At 41.7% G+C, this 20,133-nt stretch overlaps 1 protein-coding gene across 4 annotated transcripts; it reads right to left on the reverse strand.

Annotated features, from left to right (window-relative positions):
• Positions 1 to 361: 361 nt before the first annotated feature.
• LOC116042612 (calmodulin-regulated spectrin-associated protein 3-like) lies at positions 362 to 20,045 on the reverse strand. 4 transcript variants are annotated; one of them, XM_031288878.2, is made up of 20 exons: positions 19,811 to 20,045; positions 14,541 to 14,818; positions 13,637 to 13,777; positions 12,696 to 12,782; positions 12,456 to 12,491; positions 11,885 to 11,932; positions 9,981 to 10,119; positions 9,423 to 9,562; positions 8,198 to 8,291; positions 8,045 to 8,096; positions 7,649 to 7,710; positions 7,536 to 7,566; positions 4,259 to 6,713; positions 4,046 to 4,167; positions 3,634 to 3,920; positions 3,448 to 3,547; positions 2,555 to 2,667; positions 2,317 to 2,435; positions 488 to 1,200; positions 362 to 375 (listed from the first exon to the last, which is right to left on the reverse strand). In XM_031288878.2, the coding sequence occupies exons 1-19, from the start codon at positions 19,944 to 19,946 to the stop codon at positions 868 to 870; spliced, it is 4,773 nt and encodes a 1,590-aa protein (XP_031144738.1). In that variant the 5' UTR covers positions 19,947 to 20,045; the 3' UTR covers positions 362 to 375; positions 488 to 867. The 4 variants fall into 4 exon arrangements, with proteins under 4 accessions (XP_031144738.1, XP_031144739.1, XP_031144740.1 ...); XM_031288879.2 differs by lacking the exon at positions 11,885 to 11,932; XM_031288880.2 differs by lacking the exons at positions 11,885 to 11,932; positions 12,456 to 12,491.
• Between the last annotated feature and the right edge of the window lie 88 nt (positions 20,046 to 20,133).

Here is a 20,133-nt window from a genome sequence, read left to right on the forward strand (position 1 = left end):
GCGCAACAATGCCGGTACTTCTAAATGTAAGCTTGGCATGACACATATCATCCTGAATATGCTAATAGTTCAGTGGTGTTTAACTGGCATCTGATGCTCATACGTATACCCATTATCAACATAGTTTCATCTAACCACACATTTTCACTGTGATATTATTTTGAAATAAGCTTATACCACATACAGTAATAAACCATTTAGGCTGTGGTAATCATCTCTGAAAACCACGGACACATTTACAGATCGTTCTTTCAGTTGACTTCTGCTCTATGCATCATACAGTTATGGCTGTCTTTCATTTTGCAAAACAAATGTGCTTCGAGCCACCTATGGGCAATTGTTGGTTAAACATAAAAGTCGTACACAATAAAAGTCCTGCCAGTCACTCTAACACAAGAAGGCATTTTCTTTGTGGTTTGGCTTAATGTATAAAAATGGTGATCGACTTGAGGACAGTCAGTGTTTTTCAATAAACAACTTAATTAACATTTTTGAGTTTGTACTTTGAAAGTCTAAGTAATGAGACTTTTTAAAAGTACCTCTTCCTTTGGCAATTAACTTAACATTTTACAAAACCTTCCTCTGTACATTCTGGAAATGAGTGTCTCCGTTTACTGTTTAAGAAAAGAAAATTGTGCTGTTAACATTTTCATGCACATTAGGGGGAGTACAAATTTCTTCTTTTTTTTACATTTTATATTTTTAGTAAATTCAAGGGCAAGAGAGGTAAGCTGTATGTATGCACACACATGGCTAAAGGCTAATCTGTGTGCATATGAATAACTGTTTTTCATATTTGACTACAGTTTTCACAATAATTAGTGTTTTCTTTAATGATCTGTCACTGTGATGTTTTTATTATGTTGCTCACTTGGAAATGGCCGCCTTCTTAGTAACACTTGCTCTCCTGCTTCCTCCTCCTCCTCCTGCTGCTCCTCCTCCGTGCCAAAGATGGCTGGGGATGGTGAAGGCGTCCACAGTCATGCCCATAGTTTTAGAGGGGATGGCACTAAACTGCTTCCTATCTGAACTGTATTTGTAGATGGACTCCACCTGAGTGGAGCCAATTGTACGCGGGCCCACACCAGCCAGTCGTACGAGCTCCTGGGAGTCGGTGTTCATGGTGTAAACGCCCCTGAATTGGCAGTTGGAATCGCGGAAGAGGATGAGGAAGTGGTTAGCAGGACTCTTCTCCATCTCCTGAGGTTGGACGTAAGAGAAAAAAAACAGTGCAAAAAGTCATATTGGCTGTGTATGTTTAGTTTTCATCGGCTTCAATGATCTTCAAACATGACCCGTTACAAAACAGCAGTGTCTATTTGGGGCCCTTTGTCATGTTTGAGTTTCACAAAAGAGACATTTCCCCTCTATATTTATTTATTGTTGTTGAGGCCTAAAGTGGTAAGTGGTATTTCACAAAAAAAGCAGTTAGAGAAAAGTCCAAAAACCATAAAAGAATGTAAGTGTATCAGAACTTTGTTTATTCTTCTTTCCTCTACCATTAAAGCTATAGTGCGTAGTTTCTGTCTCCCCCATGAGGAATTCTAAGTAATGACAACAACACTGTCGGCGCGTCCCCATGATACAAGCCTTCCGTGATCCACACAGTTGCTAGTAGCCACAGAGGACCCGGAGGATTAAAAAAACACGATGGACTCTTCAGAAGAGGTAATTATCTTCACTCAAGCTTCTGCACGGGAAAGTCACCGAACGACACAATCTTCTGAACAAGTCATACTGAGAAATACAGAGAGAGTTGTGTCGAGCTGATAGTCTTAATTAGCTTTGTAGCAACTCATTTGGCAACGGCTTGAATGTAACAGACGTTCATTAATATCAAAAAGTTACTCACTAAAGCTTTAAGCATTTCACAAACCCTTTAGATTTATCTTGTGACCCTTTGGATGAGCCCGACCCTTAGGTTGAGAACCACTGTACCAAACTAGCTAACTAAGCTATATAAAGTAGTTAAACTAGCTCCACCTCAACCAGCTATAATTGTGAAATTCTACTTTTGTGTTAATGCATCAGTATTAGCGAGTACTTTTTACTTTTGATACCTTAAGTACATTTCACTAATATTACTTCTGTACTTTTACTTAAGTAGGATTTTAAATGCATGACTTGTAATGGAGTATTTTTACATTGTGGTATTGGTACTTTTATTTAAGTAAAAGATCTGAGTACTACTTCCAACACTGCATGCAAGTACCATAGTTTGGTAACAACAGAATTAACAGCTAGATGAGGATTAATGTCATGTATTTTACTAGACTAGCAAAGTGGCTCATAGTAAAGTATACATTAATCATCTACCTCAACTATCTTGTTTTTTTGGGTCTCGTTGACCTTTCCAGCGAGGCAGCAGCGAGAGAGAGCGTTGTGGATGATGAATTTGTTGGACTTGAAGCTTGGTTCTTTGAAGAGCTTTGGACCTGCAAATACAAACACAGGTACACTTAGATATGCTAACCCGTGTGTACAATTGTAAGCATTTTGGATGTGCATTTAAGTACTCAAGAATTGAGAGATATTGTACTGTGCAGTACTGTACCTGTGTATTCAGGGGCAGGCGAGGTCCCATTGGAACCAGTCTCCCAGTCTTTCTCTCCGTTCTGATTTGCCAGTTTACTTGGTGTCACACATCCTGAAGGTGAGTCAGGGCGGCTGTTGGAGAAATGTCAAACAATGAACCAACAGGCCATGACCTAACATCTTTATTAAGAATAGCAACAGAATTAAGGTTAACCTGCAACATCTAGCATTCTAACGTACATTTAGCATGTAGCATTGGTAAAATCTATAATAAGCATCATACTAACATTTAGGACGTTATTGTAATTTGATAACATTTAGCATTTTAGCGTTCATTTCAGAGTAATTTGGTCATACATCCATTCATACATCGAGGTAACCTGCTATGAACCCAGGAGGTTCATGTGGAAGTGGAAATGTTGACATTTTGGTTTTGGAAAAAAGGAAAATCCTGCACTCTGTTCTTGCTTATAGCTTCACCATTCATTAAAGAAAAGTAATGTTTCACTCCCTCTGGATTGATAAAGGTCCAGAGGGACCGAAACGTCAGTTTTCTTTAATAAGGGGTGACGCTATAAGCAAGAACAGAGTGCGTGATTTTCGTTTTTTGAAAGTTTGTGATATTTTCCACAGAACCTGCACAGAAGAATTGTTGGAAGTGCGAAGTGTTTCTCCGAAAAGACATTTTGGTTTTACAAACAAAAATTCAAAGTCATTTGGATACATACTTGGAGGGCCATGAATTTCTAACCCAAATTTTCATCCCATGGATGAAACGATTGGGCTAAAAAGACAAAACAAACAAATCTGACAGACCAGCACTGCCTTCTCTCAAGCCATGCTACTATTGTAGCTGAAAACTGTATAAATGAGAGTAAAGATTCATACAAATGACCTATGCCAGCGGAGTACCTGTGGGGTTTCTTAGTGGAGTTACCACAACTGTTTCCTGGCTCGTCTGTGGCTGCCAGGTTGAGGGAGGAGTTAGAGTAGACCTTGGTCAACCTAGAGCCTGGAGAAACATTATCAGTTTAGTCATTTAAATCATCTGCACACAATCTTAATGTGTTGATAACCTTTTTCCACTTTTGATTGTACCATTTGTTCCCTTGGCTGGGCTCAGAGACAGCTTTGTTTCCTCCCTGGTCATGCTGCGAGGACGGGAGCGGGTTTTCTTAACGGAAGATCGTCCTTGATTGGTTGATTTCTGCTGAAGCACTTTGCCCAAGTCCTCCATGATCCTGAGTTGATTCCGCCGTGCGTACTCCTCTTGCGTGAAATTTCCCCGCCGGCCTGGTGTAGCAGGAGGTGTGGGGGAAGGTGAGGTTGTGCCTGCAGGAGGTGTATTGGAGGGAGATGCCACTCTTTTGTCTGAGAATGCTGGTCTGAAACCAAGAGGAAGTAGGTTCCTTTTAAATGGGTGCATATCAGCTCAGGACTAATTAGTTGACAAACGTATAAAGCGACACAAAGAACATTGTAAGCATTCATAAATGTGTTTGTGTGTTACCTGTTTTCCCTTTCTTGATCATTCCACTGTCTCCTCTTCTTCAGCTCCTCAGTTCTCTTCTGCTGTTTTTCAAACAGCAAAGCTCGACGCTGGGCCATCTCCTCCTCACTATGTACGTCCCCCTACAACCACACAAGCACAAAATCATATACCCAACTGTCATGACAGAATTAATGTAATCATTCCCTTTCATTTTGTTTTGCAAACACTCACCTGAAAGAATAATCCAATTCCTCCTCTTGCCCCGGACTCATTCTGTTGTCCACTTGGTTCCAAAGTTTCAGTCTCTTTTGTCTGTTCTCGTTCGGATTCAGTTTGTTGTTCTGGAAAATTGCTGGCTCCTGTGGCCAGACCTAGCTGCTCTATGGGGTCTAGAGGTTGTGCAGCAAGGACTCTATCATGTTCCACTGCAGATTCTGCATGGTCGCTCATAGAATCAGAGGAAAAGTCCTGCCCTTCGTCAGTTGGTTCATCACTGCCCCCCTCTGGACCTCCGAGAGATGACAGTGAGACCTCAATCATGCTACAGTGCTTGTCTGCACCTCCATCTCTTCTGCCTTCACCTATTGCGCTGAACGCAGCAGAAAGGGACAAAGTCTCGCTCTCAAATGAACACTCGGAAGGAGCGCCAGAGCTGCTTCCACCAGTAGCCCTTGGACGATCGTGTCTGGGCTGCGTTAAAACCGGCAGCCCTCCTACAGCCTCCATGTCCTCCTGCTCCAGCTCCAGGCTGAACTGAGTTGGCGTCTCGCTAGAGGCTGTGTCTGAGGTGTTCTCGTCAGGCTGTGGCTGCTGGGTAGGCTGAAGAGACTCTGGAGGAGTCCGCTGCCCACCGATACGGAAGGAAGAGGAGGTCTGAACCTGACACTTGCTGGGGGACACACGTCGCAAGTGGGGGAGAGTGTCTACATTATGGGTTGGTGCCAAGGCGCGGTTAAACTGGGGAAACTTGAGTTCGGAAGGCCGTGGGTGAGGCTGATGTTGGACACGCGGGTGGTGCTTGGGGCTGCGGGGAGTGGAGGAGGAGTGGATCTTAGTGCGAGGAGCTGGGCAGGAGGAAGAGACTATAGTCTTTGGGGAGATGGAAGAGGAAGGAAGGTGAGAACGCCGTGACGGGGAGGCGGCAGCACTGGGACCTGGAATCACCCAAGCTTTACTGGTACTCCTCGTAGAAGTATTTGTCGGGGTTCTTGGTGGTGTCTTTGTTGGGGTGTGAGGAGGCGTTTTGGCGGTACTTCTAGGTGTTGATTTCTTTTGGGGTGTATTTTTAGGTCTTTGGTTGCTCATGAGCTGCTGTTGCTGTTCTGTAAGTTTCTGCATGTCCTTTTGTAATGACTGCAGAGCTTCACTCAGTTTCTTCACCACTTCATTGCACTCCAGTATGACAGCTTCACCTCCTTTCTCTTTCTCTGCTCCTTTTTCTTTCTCTGCCCCTTGTTTACTTTCAATAGAGAATGTGACCTGCTTCTCTAACCGAGGAGGATTGGAAACAGATGGCTTCTCTTTCTCCTTCTCTCCATCCTTTTCTTTCTCTTTCTTTTCTTTCTCTTCCCTCTCCTCCTCCTGTTTCAGTTGCTCCTCCATGCAAGTGAGGCGCTCCTCCAGGGTGAGATTATCCTCCTCTGCTCCCTCCCCTCCTCCCTCTCCTTGCTGTCTTTTCAGTTGAAGGAAAGCAGTTTTTCCAAGCCTCTGTCTGTGCCTGGTAAAGATGGCCTCAATACGTTTCTTTTGGGCTTCAATGCTTTTGCGCTTTTCCTCCAGACGAGCCCCCAACTCCCAGGCCTCAGAGCCTGGTTCAGGGCACCTGGGACCTGGGCTGTCCTGGTGGCCCGGTGCCCCTACTGGGGTGGAGGGTGTATGTGGAGTTCCTGGGGTGGTTGGTGTCGGAGCAGAGGCTGACTCCTCCCCGGGAGCAGCGGGATGTCTTCTTCTGTTGTCTCGTCGCTCAGCAAAGCTTGTCATGTGTGGACCGTTTCTGGTGCTGTTGTTACCGGGTCGAATATTACCAGGGGCATTTCTAGGGGTTTCATCCGATGCTTCAGAGGAGTCAACGCTGCCATCTCGTAGAACAGAGTCGTCATCACGCGACATCTCGGAAGTGCGTCCTGATCTCTCCCTCCTCTCTCCCGTTCCTTGCCTTTCAGTGTCACCCACTACTCCACCGACAGGCCGGTGGAGGACTCCAGAGCTACAGGGAGCAGAGCTACTGAGCTGCGAATTATTCTTCTCAGGGGAGTGTAGGAAGAAACCAGCAGGAGCTCCTTCAGGACGTAACCTGGGCTCTGGCCTTCCTCCCAACACTCCTCTTCCACCTTTCTCCACTATCCTTTCCTTCCTCCGATCTTTGCTGCCAGAAGTATGAACCACCTGTAGCGCCTCCTCGATGGTCGGCAGTTCTCCCAGTGGTGTTGTGTGTGCATAAGGGCCCCAGGAAGAGCGCTGTGACGGCACAGAAGCGCTGACCAGGTGGCTGAGTTCCTCCGGAGGGCTGTACGGGACACAATTCATCCCTGCTGATGTCACCGATGAAGTCATTGCAGGGAGGCCGTTGGTGAGGCTGTCAGTGCTGACAGAGCGAAAGACAGAATCTATTGGGTTTCCCATGACAATGTCAACATCACTGTCCAGCCCAAATGGGATGCTGAAAGTCACTGCTGACAGAGGACGACTGCAGAGAGGTGGATGACGATGGAAGGATGGACAAATGGACAAATGGATGGGTTGGGCCAACAAAAACGGTAAAGCAGAGACCACAGAAGCCAAAGTAAGAAGATTTTTTTTTTTTAAATTAAGATAAAATATGAATGCAACACAACATTTACTTGGGCTGGGTATCGTCACTGATTTCCCGGAATCGATTCGATCGATTCCGATCGATTCGATTCACAAGGTCCCAATATGATTACATTTCCGATTTGATTACGATTTAGTGTCGGTTTGGGATATTTCATGTACAAAACAAATTTTGCTTAGATATGAAAGAGATTCTACAATTGAACAAGGTTCCATCTAACCTGCTGCTTTATTAAAAGTACCTATGTTTACATTAAGAACTGATCCCAAAGCAGTTACATTAATGTACATTTTATTCAACATGAAAACACTACAGCAGTCAACACAATAAAGTGCATCTCTACCGACTCTACAGTCAGTGAGTATTGAGCAACATTTTCTATTCAGATATATTGAGGTGAGAGGTCAAGGGACCCTTTTCAAAATGGCCATGCCAGTTTTTCCCTCACCAAAATGTAGCTTATCTTTGGTGCATTCATTATTTAACACCCTTCCCGACAAGCTAGCACGGCATAGTTGGTACCACTGGATTCCTTATGTCTTCTAGTTTCATATGATACAGAGATAAATTCTGGATTTTATGAACCGATATTGGAAAATTCAAATGAAAATCGATTTAAATCGGAAAATCGATTTTTTTAAAACCCAGCCCTAACATTTACTATAGAAATCCCATGAAGCTTTGAAGTATGACTACCTGATTTGTTTCTTTGTCCAACTTTTGTTTTCTGCAAAGAGAGAAAAAAAAACTAAAGTCAAAAAGAAAGGTTGAATAAAAACATTCTGTGCATTTCTTTCTATTTTTTTTACCAGGTGACACTGGGGAGCAGATGGGCACAAAGGGTTGTTTGAAGATGAAGGACGGAGAACCACTGAAACAGAAAAATACAGTAAAATGCTGTTCATTCAACTCTTTTTTAAAGCAAATGAAAAATATGTTATATTTGTTATTTGCTTTGTTTGTTTATTTAGGATACTAATTGTTCATAATATGTTACAGCTTTGATTCTAAGCCTGGACCAGGTCCTATATCATTACATTTCTCAGGTTTATTAAGGTTTTGGTCTAGTTTTGGCTCAATAAATGCTGTAGTAGTTTAGGTTCAGATTGGTTAAGGACAGATTCCACATCAGACTGAGTACAGTCATGCCTGATTTTTCTACCCTGAACATCTTTGTGTGGGTGGTATTAGTGGGATGCTTGTACCTGTTGCTGTTCCCGCTGACAGGACTTGTACAGTCGAGTAACCCTGATACATCTGAAAGACGGAGAAACATTGCAGTTTCACAGGCCGATCGCCATTGGCCAATATAACAATGTTACAGAAATGTTGTCAACAACGTACTGGAAGTTACAGACCTGAGAGGTCGATGGGTTGCATGGGCTGGACAAAATCAGGCTTTTTAACCTCAAACCACTCCAGCAGCTCAGCTATGAAGCTCATGATGTTCAGCTGAGGAAAAGAGCATATTAGGTTAACGTGGAGGTATAGGGCTGGGCAATATATCGATATTATATCGATAACGATATAGGTTAGATATCGTCTTAAATTTTAGATATCGTAATATATGACAGTGACAGTGTTGTCATTTCCTGGTTTAAAGGCTGCATTACAGTAAAGCGATGTCATTTTCTGAACTCACCAGTCTGTTCTAGCTGTTCTATTATTTGCCTTTACCAACTTAGTAAATATATCCACGTTATTGATGATTATTTATCAAAAATCTCATTGTGTTCATATTTTGTTTATTATATTAATATATTTGGTCAAAAATATTGTGATATTTGATTTTCTCCATATGGCCCAGCTCTATGTGGAGGTGACAAACACGTGGGGAGAGGGCAGAATAAGCAAAGAATCTTTGTGACTTAACGCTTAAAGAACAGACCTCCCGCCGGCAGCCGCAGAAAGTCGAATGCTAGAGCATTCATTCTTTTTGCAGAAGAAAGCTAAGGCGTGAGTCTTTCGGGTTATAACGTTGTATGCTCGTGATAATGTCATCACGTTAGGTGATGTCCAGTGTAAAATGCAGCAATACCATTTATCAATTGCAGATTAAACTATCAGAACACCTTTACACTCCCAAAAACTAAACCATTTACATTGTTCAAATAACTTATGGAGTGGAAATATTTTGGATCAATATGTTTTGTGTGTTTATTTAGTAAAATTTAATGAAAACACATGTCCCATTTATTTATTTATTATTTATGACACAATGTCAATACTTTTAGTAATTATTATAGTTTATTGACTTACATAACCGGTTATCCTGGCGGACCATTTCTATTGCAGAGTTCAAAGGGTTAATTTCACTGAGTGTCAGTAGAGATAAAAACATGGCAGGATGACGTCATCCCAAAGCGTGACTACACCCAAGCTGAAATCCTGCTTGCACTGCATGATACTTTTGCTCCATAGAGAATTTTTTTTCTGTGGAGTTGCCTTTTTTTAATGCTTACGTGCATGCCTTCTTTTCTCAATCCACACTCCACTCAATCCACGCTCCTCACTTCAACTGCACTGATGAATCTACAGTGTATTCATTAATAGCGTAAATGTAAAAGGTAACGTAATGCTTACATGCAGGACCGGTGGAGCGTAGAGCAGGTCCTCCACAGCGAGGGGGCAGCAGCTCTGTAAACTGCTTTCACAAAAATCTTTGATCAGCTGCAGGTTGTAGAGACTGTCTGTGACTGACATGGTGTCCTTCAGACAGACATCTGGAAGGAGCAGACAAATAATACATAAACATTTAGTATGTACGTGTCTGTCAGAGGTGGCTATCAAATACTTTTTGATTCACTGTAGATCATTTACAACATATGCTATTACAATGTAAGAATGCTTTCACAAAGTTCACTGAATTGCAGCAAGAAAATCTAAAAATGAAACATGAAATGTATATTCCAAAATATCATGTATACTACTAGTAAGAGTCAAAGTTGTTGTACAGATGTAGTAATAAGAAATGCTCTCTCATTGAACATAATCACATTTTTTGGAAACCTTTTTTTAAACAAGGGGTCCGTGATTTCAGCTGTTTAGCCTCTGGAAGCATACATTAGCTAAAAATAAATATTTAATCATCCAATGTGTAGGTGTATGCGTGTGTGGTTACGTCTGAGTACATGTGTGTACCCTCTAGAGGCAGCAAGCTGGAGCAGTAGTAGTGCAACACAGCAGCTATAGCGCAGCCATTAGACAGATCTTTGACCGCAGAGACCAGAGGGAAAGTAGGAGTCAGCTTAGACTGCACTTTGTCCTTCCTATAGCGAATCTAGGGAAGAAAAGAGAGGGAATGAGGAGGAGAAGGATGAGGAGGGAAAAGAGGGTAAAAACAGGAAGAGTTGTGTAAAGACAAGTAGGAAACAGAAAAGCAAAAGGGCAAGTGAAGGGAAGAGAGGACGGATTGTAAGGCAGATACAGACAAAATTACAGATTTGAAAATAAAGGTTAACATTATGTTGAAGAGAGTTAGTGTACAATCAGCCAGGAAATATCCTTTTTACACTACAGACAATAAATAAAACCATTAACTTAAACTATAAAGGCAGCCAAACTCCAGGAAAATTGCAGAGAAGTAAACCCACAGAAACAAAGCGCAAGACCAGTGATGCCTCAATTAAGAAACATTTGCACATACACACACACACACACACCAACCAGAAGGTGCAGTGCAAAGGTTAAAAAAACATTGCAAAAAGAAAATGAAAAAAAAATATATAAAATTAAAAGAAAACTATGGGTAGAAAAATGTCAGTGATTATAAGTGAAGATGAGGACGTTTGTCCTCCGGTGTCCATGCAGCAGAAACAGGCACTGACGTCACTGTGAGCCTTGATCATGTAAGAAATACATAATCAGATAAGAAAAAAGTGAATTTTATCAAAATGAAAAGCTTGTATACTGTATCACTCTTTTAATGTGCACAAGAGATAAAATACACCCAAAAGAATCCAACACAAAACAAACGCTGCATGTGCATCAGCTGTAACTTATGCTGAGTGATGTTACGCAGCCTTGTTGGAGGAGGGCAAAGGTGAAATGTTCAACATCAAAGAGTAACATCTTACAGTAATATGCCTCCTATAACATGGCTTAGTAACACGCACTATAAAGAAACGCAGTAAAACATGAATTGAATATGGATAAATACTGTTAATAGCTAATGAGTTTGAATTGATCCATCCAACCTCGGGGTTGGAATAGTGATTAGTTTGCAGTCAGTCAGTCAGTCAGTCAGTCAGTCAGCAGGGGCCATTCCAGGATTTTTTAAGTGAGGTGGCACAGGGGGGGACTAAAAATCAGTCAGGGGGGGGGGGCACGAGATTATATCAGAATACAGCATAGAAAATATGCTTAGAAATATAGGAAATACTGTATTTCACTTGTTTTAATTTTCAACAAATGGGCTCTTAAGGCAAACATTTAGATAGTCATCATGTAAATATTAATTGGTCATGTGAAAAGGGCTGGGAAGATTTTTTTTCACAGAACTATATAAAAATAAAGTGCAATACACTTACAATAAACTTGCCTCAAACTTCAACAAAGAAAACCTTGCTGTACACAGTTTTCAGGTAATAGGAAACAAAACAGAAATGAAGTGCAATACACAATTGATTTCTTACAGCAGCAAGTGCTCTACAGTGAGTTCAATTTGTTTCTACTTACAAAGTACACAGTTGCCATACAATGTGTGTTTAAAGTATATATCTACTAACCAAATGGAAAGGCAGCGATTGGCAGGACAGGCAACAAAGTGACAGTACTCTGATTGAAGGGAAATCAAATTTGCCAGATTGACAGCACTCTAGCCCAATGGATTGAGGGGGGCACCGGGAGGGGCCAATCATATTTGAGGGGGGGGTGGGCAGATGCCACCCCGGGCCCCCCCTCTAGACCCGCACCCTGTCAGTCAGTCATTGGTCGACAGCGTGGGACAGGTGTGGCGATTGGTCAGTCTGTCACTCAAGTCGCGTGCGTTGCTACGGGAGACGTGGAGGATGAGGGTGAGAAAAGAGTGAGGTGTTATACGTTACCACTGGCGGCTTATTCCCCGACTCCTTCAAACAAAAAGCGATAGCATGCTGGATGGGGGGGATGGCAGAGAGAGGGAAACAAGCATAAATGACATGGGGCCGCTCATCGTGGGAACCGCCACACCACAACCTGGCACTGCTCAGGGAGAAAAGAGCGGAGGGGAGGAGGAGAGGAAGGGGAGAAAGGGGACAAACAAAGGGTGGCGCAGAGGTGCTTCAATAATCAGCAAGGGAGTAATGCCTCCTCCCTCCCTCCTCTCCAACATCCCCCCGTCCCCCTCTGCTCTGATAATCTGGGCAGTTTGAGATGAAAATTGATGACTGAATGTAACAACGTCATAAACACACCAGTGTCCAAAACATCATCACTTAATAATAATAATAAGCAGTTACAGGACATTTGTAATTGGTCAGTTGAAAAGGTCAGCAGTTATGTAAATGACATCATACACTAAGGCACTTTCGTAACGGGACAAATAAGATTTGAGGCCTTTTCCAGCAGGCACCATAACGTCAGCCACAGCAGATGGACGGACTCAGAGAGGAAGATAGACAGGAGAAGTACACTTACGGGGACTAGTTTCCAGTACCAACGGTTGGATTGACACTGCCAGAGAGCAAGGCATGACAGAGACAAAACCAGGGGGGAGAGAACAGAGAAGCAGAGCAACATCGATGTTAGAAGCTTCAGCAACACAGCTAGTGTGAGAGACAGCTGCTTCACAGCAAAACATCATGCATATGTGTGTGTGTGTGTGTGTGTGTGTGTGTGTGTGTGTGTGTGCGTGTGTGTGTGTGTGTTTTTTTCTACCGAGTCCTGAGCAGTCTGCAGGTCTGTGCATGTCTGCGACTTGGTGGGCTCTTCTTCTTCTGTGATTTCTCTCAACTTCTGGTTCAGCTGTAGGAAGTTAAAAGGATAAGTTCACCGCGTTTCATCCAAAACTTTATTAAGATGTTGTCCACGAGAGACAACAACCAAAACATTTAAGGCACACTGCTTTGTTAATGTACAAAACAAATTAAGAAGACTTTACTGAGATTACATAATACGTGAAAACCAATGTGTATGGTCATCTTCAGAGTCAGAATCACACACAGGCAAGTGAATCCTATAAAAAATCCAAAACATAACAATGTGTACAACTATGTCCCATTCCACACTTGTTGAACCTGATACAACAAAATAAATGAACACCAGAGAGAAAACTGATTAGTACACACAGTATACATATATATATATATGTAAGGAAAATAAGGAAAATACCATGTAAGGAAAATATAAATTAAAACATATAATAGATAATTGTCCAGGTCCATGTGCTTACCCCATTGTTTTTCTTGTTAAAATGTTGTTTTTCATCACTAATAATCATGCATATATACCAATATCTTTTGTGAAATTCACTATACGTCTGCGTTTATTCAATAGGCTTATTTCACATTCCAATGAAGACATAAGGTTTAGGTCTTTAAAAAAACAATGAAAGAAATCGACACCTGTAGAGTCTGTATAGGAAGAAGAAGATTTATCCTGGTTTTTGAAAGCCCAAACAATCCAAGTGAGTAGCTGCAGCAGAGTGGTTCTCAAGGCTGAAGCTGCCAGTGAATGTTGATGATTTTGCATTAGTAAATGATGGTAAACCACATTTAAAATAGGTCTCAAGTGGAAAAACAGTAAACCTGTCCTATAATCAAATAACTATATAAATATAAAAAGGATGACAGCGTTTGAAAGTGATTTTGTGGTCTCACCCTGTTGACCCAGAAGAGCAGAGCGTTCTCCCACGGAGCCCCGACACCCATCTGCTCCGCCTCCACCGCCATCTTCACCCTGCCCACCGCCTCTTTAGCAACCAGCGTCATCAGAGAGTCAATCAGGGCAAGGTGGGCCTTCTGCACCAATCACAAGATTAGTGTAAAATCAGAAGAGCTGAAAATCAAATTTACTCGTACTGACTCTGTAGGTACAAGAAGCCTTTCTACATATTCCACTACTAATCTTCTATATTTTGTGACACTTGTATTTTCTACTTTGCATATGAACTTTTTTCATTCCACACAAGGTAAGACTGCTAAATATCACTTTATTTCATTCCCTCTTTCGTTCTGTCTCTCCTTCCTGCCTACTTTTCTTCTACCCTTTCTCCTTCTCTTCATCCCTCTGCTCTTGTTTCTCCTTCTCTTCATCCTTCTGCTCTTTCTCCTTTTCATCCTTATGTCCTTTCTTCATCCCTTTGTTCTTCTTTCTCCTTCTCTTCATCCCTTTGTTCTTCTTTCTCCTTCTCTTCCTCCCTCTGTTCTTCTTTCTCCTTCTCTTCATTCTTTTGTCCTTTCTCCTTCCTTTGTTCCCTTCCTACTTTACTTCCATCTGTTCTTGTCCTTACTGCTACTCATGTACTTCAACTGACAGAAAAGCATTAAAAGAGAGAAATATTTCATCCAACAAACTTTTCTTCCCTTTGGAAAATGCTAATTACTGCTAAATACTTACTTATCTACTTAGTATATAGCATTTTGCACTGTGGTATTTACTTTTCATAAATACCTAAATAATGGGCACATAACCAGTGGAAATCAAATAGGGCAAAATGAACATTAAAACTAATGACCATACTCATAAACAGCTACACACAAACACATCAGGCCAAACACCTACCGTCTTGATGGGGACGAAGCTGAGGTCCTCCTCAGTGACGTCTGCATCCTGGACCTTTGGAGTGTAACCTTTCTTAATGAGGAACTGCAGCAGGGCAGAGTTGTCGGCCGGGGACCCCTGCGCTGCTGGTAGAGAAACCCCTTGTGCCTGGGCCAGCAGGGCCTGGGCTCTGCAGTAGATCTCTGGGGAAAGAAGCAGCTTGGAGACGGATGGCTTGAGGTGCTCTTGTTCATACTGGTCTTTGTAAAACGGCTCTCGCAACTCCACAGGAACATTTTCTGAAAAAGGAACGAGGAGAGCGTCGTTCAGCTTTTTAGTCACACTAGCATCATGGCTCTAGGGGTGGTAATGTTGGTCTGTCGGTTGGTCCACCACTTTGGTCCAGAATTATCTAAAAAACTGATGATTGTACAAACATAATGGTCCAGAGAGTATAATTCCTACTGACTTTTCCTCTAGCACCACCAGCAGGTTGACATTTTGTGAATTTAGTGAAACTATGACAACTTTTGGATGAATTGCTATAAGATAGACCTGCCCAGGGACTACGGGAGGAAAATAGCAATTGTGCTACAAACTGGTGCAATGCATCTCTCCTTGTTCTTATACTTCTTATTGTTCTTATAAGGTCAACGTTTAATTGTGCATTGTCCCTGTTTAAATACAATTACATTACATTACAACACAGATATGCACGGTGCCCAGAGGATAAATCCTAATAACTTTTGTGATCCTCTTCTTCTTACACCATTTGCAAGTCAATGTTTTCACTTTTTTAGAGAACTATTTCAACATCTTCATGGATTTAAACAAAGATTGGTACAAACATTCATGGTTCCCAGAGGATTAATCTTAATGACTTTGGTGATCCTCTGACTTTTTATCTGCAGCTCAAGGATCAGGTCAAAAATTCAATTTGTCCAACGCTTTGTTTTATAATACCTGCAAAACTAATGACATTACCACCTGCTTCAGCTGTACTGACTTTAGTGCTAGTTAGTAAATGTTTGCATGTTAACATGCAGTGTTATTCTGTTCTTACAACACTGCAATATATTTCTTGTCCTGCCTATGCACCACCTGTCTATACTTGTATATTGCATTGCACTTTTCTGCTTTTTTTGCACTTCTGGTTGGACGCAAACTGCATTTCGTTGTCTTTGTACTTGTACACTGCACAATGACAATAAAGTGTAATCTAATCTAATCTAATGCTGAACTAAAATGGTGAACGTGGAAAGCATTATACCTGCTAAACATCAACATGTTAGCATCATGGATGCGGTTATCATGCTGAAATTTAGCATTTAGCTCAAAGCACCTCTGTGCAGCCTCAGAGAGCTTCTAAAAGGAAAGAAACAACATTGCTTATGAATGCAAAAGAGCTCAGAATTAATATTTCAGTGGATTGCGGAAGCTAAAAGAGTCCACTCAATCATTATATAGAAGCGGAGATAATTGTTAAGAGAATGGATGTGCTCATTCATCTACTGTAGGACATTCTCTAAACTGCATGTGAGGAGGAACAGAACCATGAAGTTTATGGTGCAGATAAGATATTGCTTGCAGATACAAGAGATGGTGAAAAATGAGTCAGCTTGCCTGCATTGTTCTACTCTAATGCAGAGAATTGCTTTGTCGACGCATTGTCCCATGTGGAAAAGCTTGCAAAGTTCACGCAGGCTGCTGCCAAGCGAATGCAGTTCCACTATCTCTTATCTGTTCTGGAAGAGAAAAGTAAATAACCACTGAATAAAAGTGAAGAAGTTTTCCCACTATGGAGATTAGGTGACAGTTAGTGAAAGCGTCTGACTGCGGGGAGCCTGCAGGAGAAGATAATGTCATCATCTGCATGAAAAGCTCGGCTAGGTTCCCCAGACAAGTGAGTGTGAGTGTGTGTGTGTGTGTGTGTGTGTGTGTGTGTGTGTGTGTGTGTGTGTGTGTGTGTGTGTGTGTGTGTGTGTGTGTGTGTGTGTGTGTGTGTGTGTGTGTGTGTGTGTGTGTGTGTGTGTGTGTGTGTGTGTGTGCGCGCATGCCGTGTAATCTATGGTGTACATAGTAAGAAGCTCAGACCATTATGAGTGTGTGATTTCATAGACACATACACGCTGTGGACACAAAAACACACACTTCCCTGGCTGACCCATATTCCCGCTCTGGAAGGATGTCCAAGGTGTCGGGATAATCCTGAAGATTGGAGTGGACTTCTTAAAGGAAATATCAGAGTCTACATCTCTCCCATTTAATTCTACAGTCAATCCTCATTCCGTTGAAGCCAACGAATTATCAACTCCTTTCTACTTCTTTATCTGTCCTTACACATATAACTATGATTCAGTATAAGGGCTACAACTGCTCTTCTTTCTCTCTCAGCCTGCTGTTGTGAGGCTCTCTTGTGTAACTGTAACTCCTTCTTCCCATCCAGAAAAGAGAAATGACTGCATAACCACAATGAATTTGAATAGAAGCCTCTATCTGTGTCACTCCACTGCAGTGTTACACACACTGTTTGGGGTTAAACCCTCCGCCTTTCACACTCTGCAGCACTGGGAGGAAATAGGACTGCCGTCACCATGGGAATGGTGGAAATGGAAAGTGGCCATTCTGTCCCGATCACAGCAGAGGCGATGAGACTGGACTGCAGAGTAGGAACCAGCTAACCCATTTAACATAATACTAATTCAATCAGGGACAAAAACAGAAACAGGCCTGTGCAGTGCAGCTAAATCAGACCAACAGTGTAACATTGTATGGATTGTATGATCAGTTAGAAATCACCAAATAACGCTATGATCCCTTTCAAGTCACATTTCCGCAATGTCCTCACACATATTCAAATCTATGTTTGGGGGTGAAAACCCCTGCCAGTTGTTTTCTTCATTAATTGATTCATGGTTGTATCTATAGAATGTCAGGAAACTGTTAGAAATGCCCATTATAATGCCCATCAGCCCCATACTTAAAGAGTACTTACTTTTTTTAGGCTTGTTTAACAATCAGTTCGTTTCTAAGGAGTGAAGTATACATTTTTTGTTCTGGTGTATTTATTGCGGTTATTTTGTCAGTTGTAGATTATCCTTGTCACAATATCTGTTGTGTGATCCATTATTCTCTACATATTTGAGTATTTCTGATATGTTTTATCTTATTTTATATCTGTGCTTCTACAGTATCTTGATCACCCAGGACACTCAGTGAGGTCATTTCCTGGTTAAGATAAGATAAAGATAAAACCTTATCACGAGGGAAATTGTTGTACAGCAGTTGCAATACAAAGTGTGAAGAGTGCAAATATAAAAGTCTAAGACAACAATAACAATAAGGTGCAAATCCAAAGTATAGCCTATACAATATGTATATGCAATGCCAAACTCAGGTTAACAGTATGGATCATAAACATATAAAAAGTTAATGTTTAATGGATCAGTGGAGGTTTAAAAAAAGACATAGTCAGGGCAGGTCATTGAGTTTTATACTTCACTTGACTGGCTAAACGAATATTATTGTTACCATAAAAAGACACAAGCTTCATTCATTTTCACCTTGTCAATAAATGACTTGGAGAAAACTAACATGTTCTTAAAAATAACAACAATAAACCAGGAAGAAATGTCACTGACAAATATATTGTTTAGAGTAGTCATAATGAATCTCAGCTGAATCAGGAATGGGTATGAAATATAAATTATTATTATTATTATTATTATTATTATTGTTATTATTATTATTATTAGTGGCAAATTTGAAGGGCCTTTATTAAAATTGTATGAGGCACCCAGTGGGCATTTTCCAGTTGACAGACAACAATGAAGCCTCCCCTGCTGAGAGGCTTTCAACTCATCTCTCCCCCTGTCACACGGACTGGTAGACCGGACACAAATGTAACATGAAATAATATCTAATACTAGCAAAAAAAAACAGGATTATTACATAAAGAGAAACTACAACTTAACTATTGCAGTATAAGATTGCAGTATTAGCCCAGTGTGACATCAGTGTGTTAGTCAGCAGAGCCTGAACCCACGTACAGGGCTGATCTTTCATTGGAACATGTCATTCATTCAGAAACTGGTGTGAAATAACAGAAACACTAAGCACTGAAACAATACGTTGATAGAATACAACAAAAGGTTCATCATTTAGATCAATTATCAAACAAAATTGCCAATTATTCCCTGTTTCAGCATCTCAAATGTGAAGGTTTACTGATTTTCTCTGTTTCGTATCATTTGTTTGCAATATATATTAAGGTTAGTTGGACACACATTTTCACTAGGCTATTTATTTATGTAAGTGTATTTACATACTTCAAATTTTTTTTAAAGTTACAGCATCATTATAGTCCTGACAGCTATAGTGAAAATAATCATTAGTTGCTGCCCTAAAAAGGAGCACCCTGTAGGATGTCATCCAACATAAAACTCAACTTTCACATTATACTGTAAGCCTTATAAGGGTGTTATTTCATACATTGAATTGCATATAAGTGTTACATTAGTGTACCTTACTGTAATGTTTGGCCACTCACAATATACATTACAATGCTGACAGGTACAAATCAGCTTTTCCATTGCTAGCATATTTCTCAAAATATATTTATATAGCCAACAACTTCTCTGTGCAGCAGTTATCACCAAAGACACTCCATTGTCTTATAAGACCCACTAAGTCACCTTTAGTATAGCTACTGCCACGCGCTATAGCACAGCGTGCGTGAGTAACACTGACACAAATATTATGCGGTCCTGACCCAGTTACAGCCGGCCCACACATATCTATACATCTTTAGTAATCGTTTTAGGTTGTATACTATAGGTTTTGTTCTGCGGGTTATATTTAGGCTGGTGAACCCCTCCACAGGCCTGATGGAGCCTGACAAAAGGCTTTGTTGCACTGCAGCGATGACAGCCTCCAGTACCTTCATGCATAACGCACCACTGAGGAGATCCCTCCTGACAAGCTTCATATTCATATCAATAATTAGATGAAACTCCTTCAGCATTAAATGAAGATAACCTACATGCAGTGTTTAGGCTGCACAGCCTGGGAGGCACGCACAGGTTATAAGCATCAGTGCAGCGGTTGGTAAAGGATGGATGCATGGATGCTGCTGGGCAGATGGATGCTGGAGGCTCACTTGAAATAAAACGACTAGTCTAACTCAGAGCTCCATATATACGTATATAGGCTAGCTGGATCAATTATTAAGCGCCCCACCCAAGCAGCGCCTCAATGATGAGAACAGCGGCGGGGAAAAGACTGGAGTCTACCTGCAGAGCCGTACGATTTAGACAGCAGCCACCGGACGCTGGCGCAGATCTTGGCCCGGTTGAAGTCGTACTGGTCCAGCGGTTTGATCTCCGGCACCGAGAAGGTCTTCTTCATCGCCCTGGGAGAGTCCACCATGGCCGCGCTGCGCTGCGCCGCACGGAGGAGACACGGAGCGGAGGCAGCAAGAGCAGCACACACCGGGGAAATGGGAGGGGGAGGGAGGGAGGGAGGGAGGAGGACCCTGTGATGCAGGCACACACTGAAACAAGAATGACAAGACGTCAAACAGACAGGGTGAAAATAGAAATATGTGGCATCATAT

Source organism: Sander lucioperca, chromosome 4 (genome assembly GCF_008315115.2).
Source record: "Sander lucioperca isolate FBNREF2018 chromosome 4, SLUC_FBN_1.2, whole genome shotgun sequence".
In the NCBI taxonomy this organism is placed as follows: domain Eukaryota; kingdom Metazoa; phylum Chordata; class Actinopteri; order Perciformes; family Percidae; genus Sander; species Sander lucioperca.

Coding starts and splice junctions, on each gene's coding strand:
- LOC116042612 (XM_031288878.2), bottom strand. CDS start 19,946: ATGGTGGACTCTCCCAGGGCGATGAAGAAGACCTTCTCGGTGCCGGAG. Junction 14,819..19,810: donor TAAATCGTACGGCTCTGCAG/GTAGACTCCAGT, acceptor TTCCTTTTTCAG/AAAATGTTCCTGTGGAGTTG. Junction 10,120..11,884: donor CGGGGAATAAGCCGCCAGTG/GTAACGTATAAC, acceptor TTTCTTCCCTAG/ATTCGCTATAGGAAGGACAA.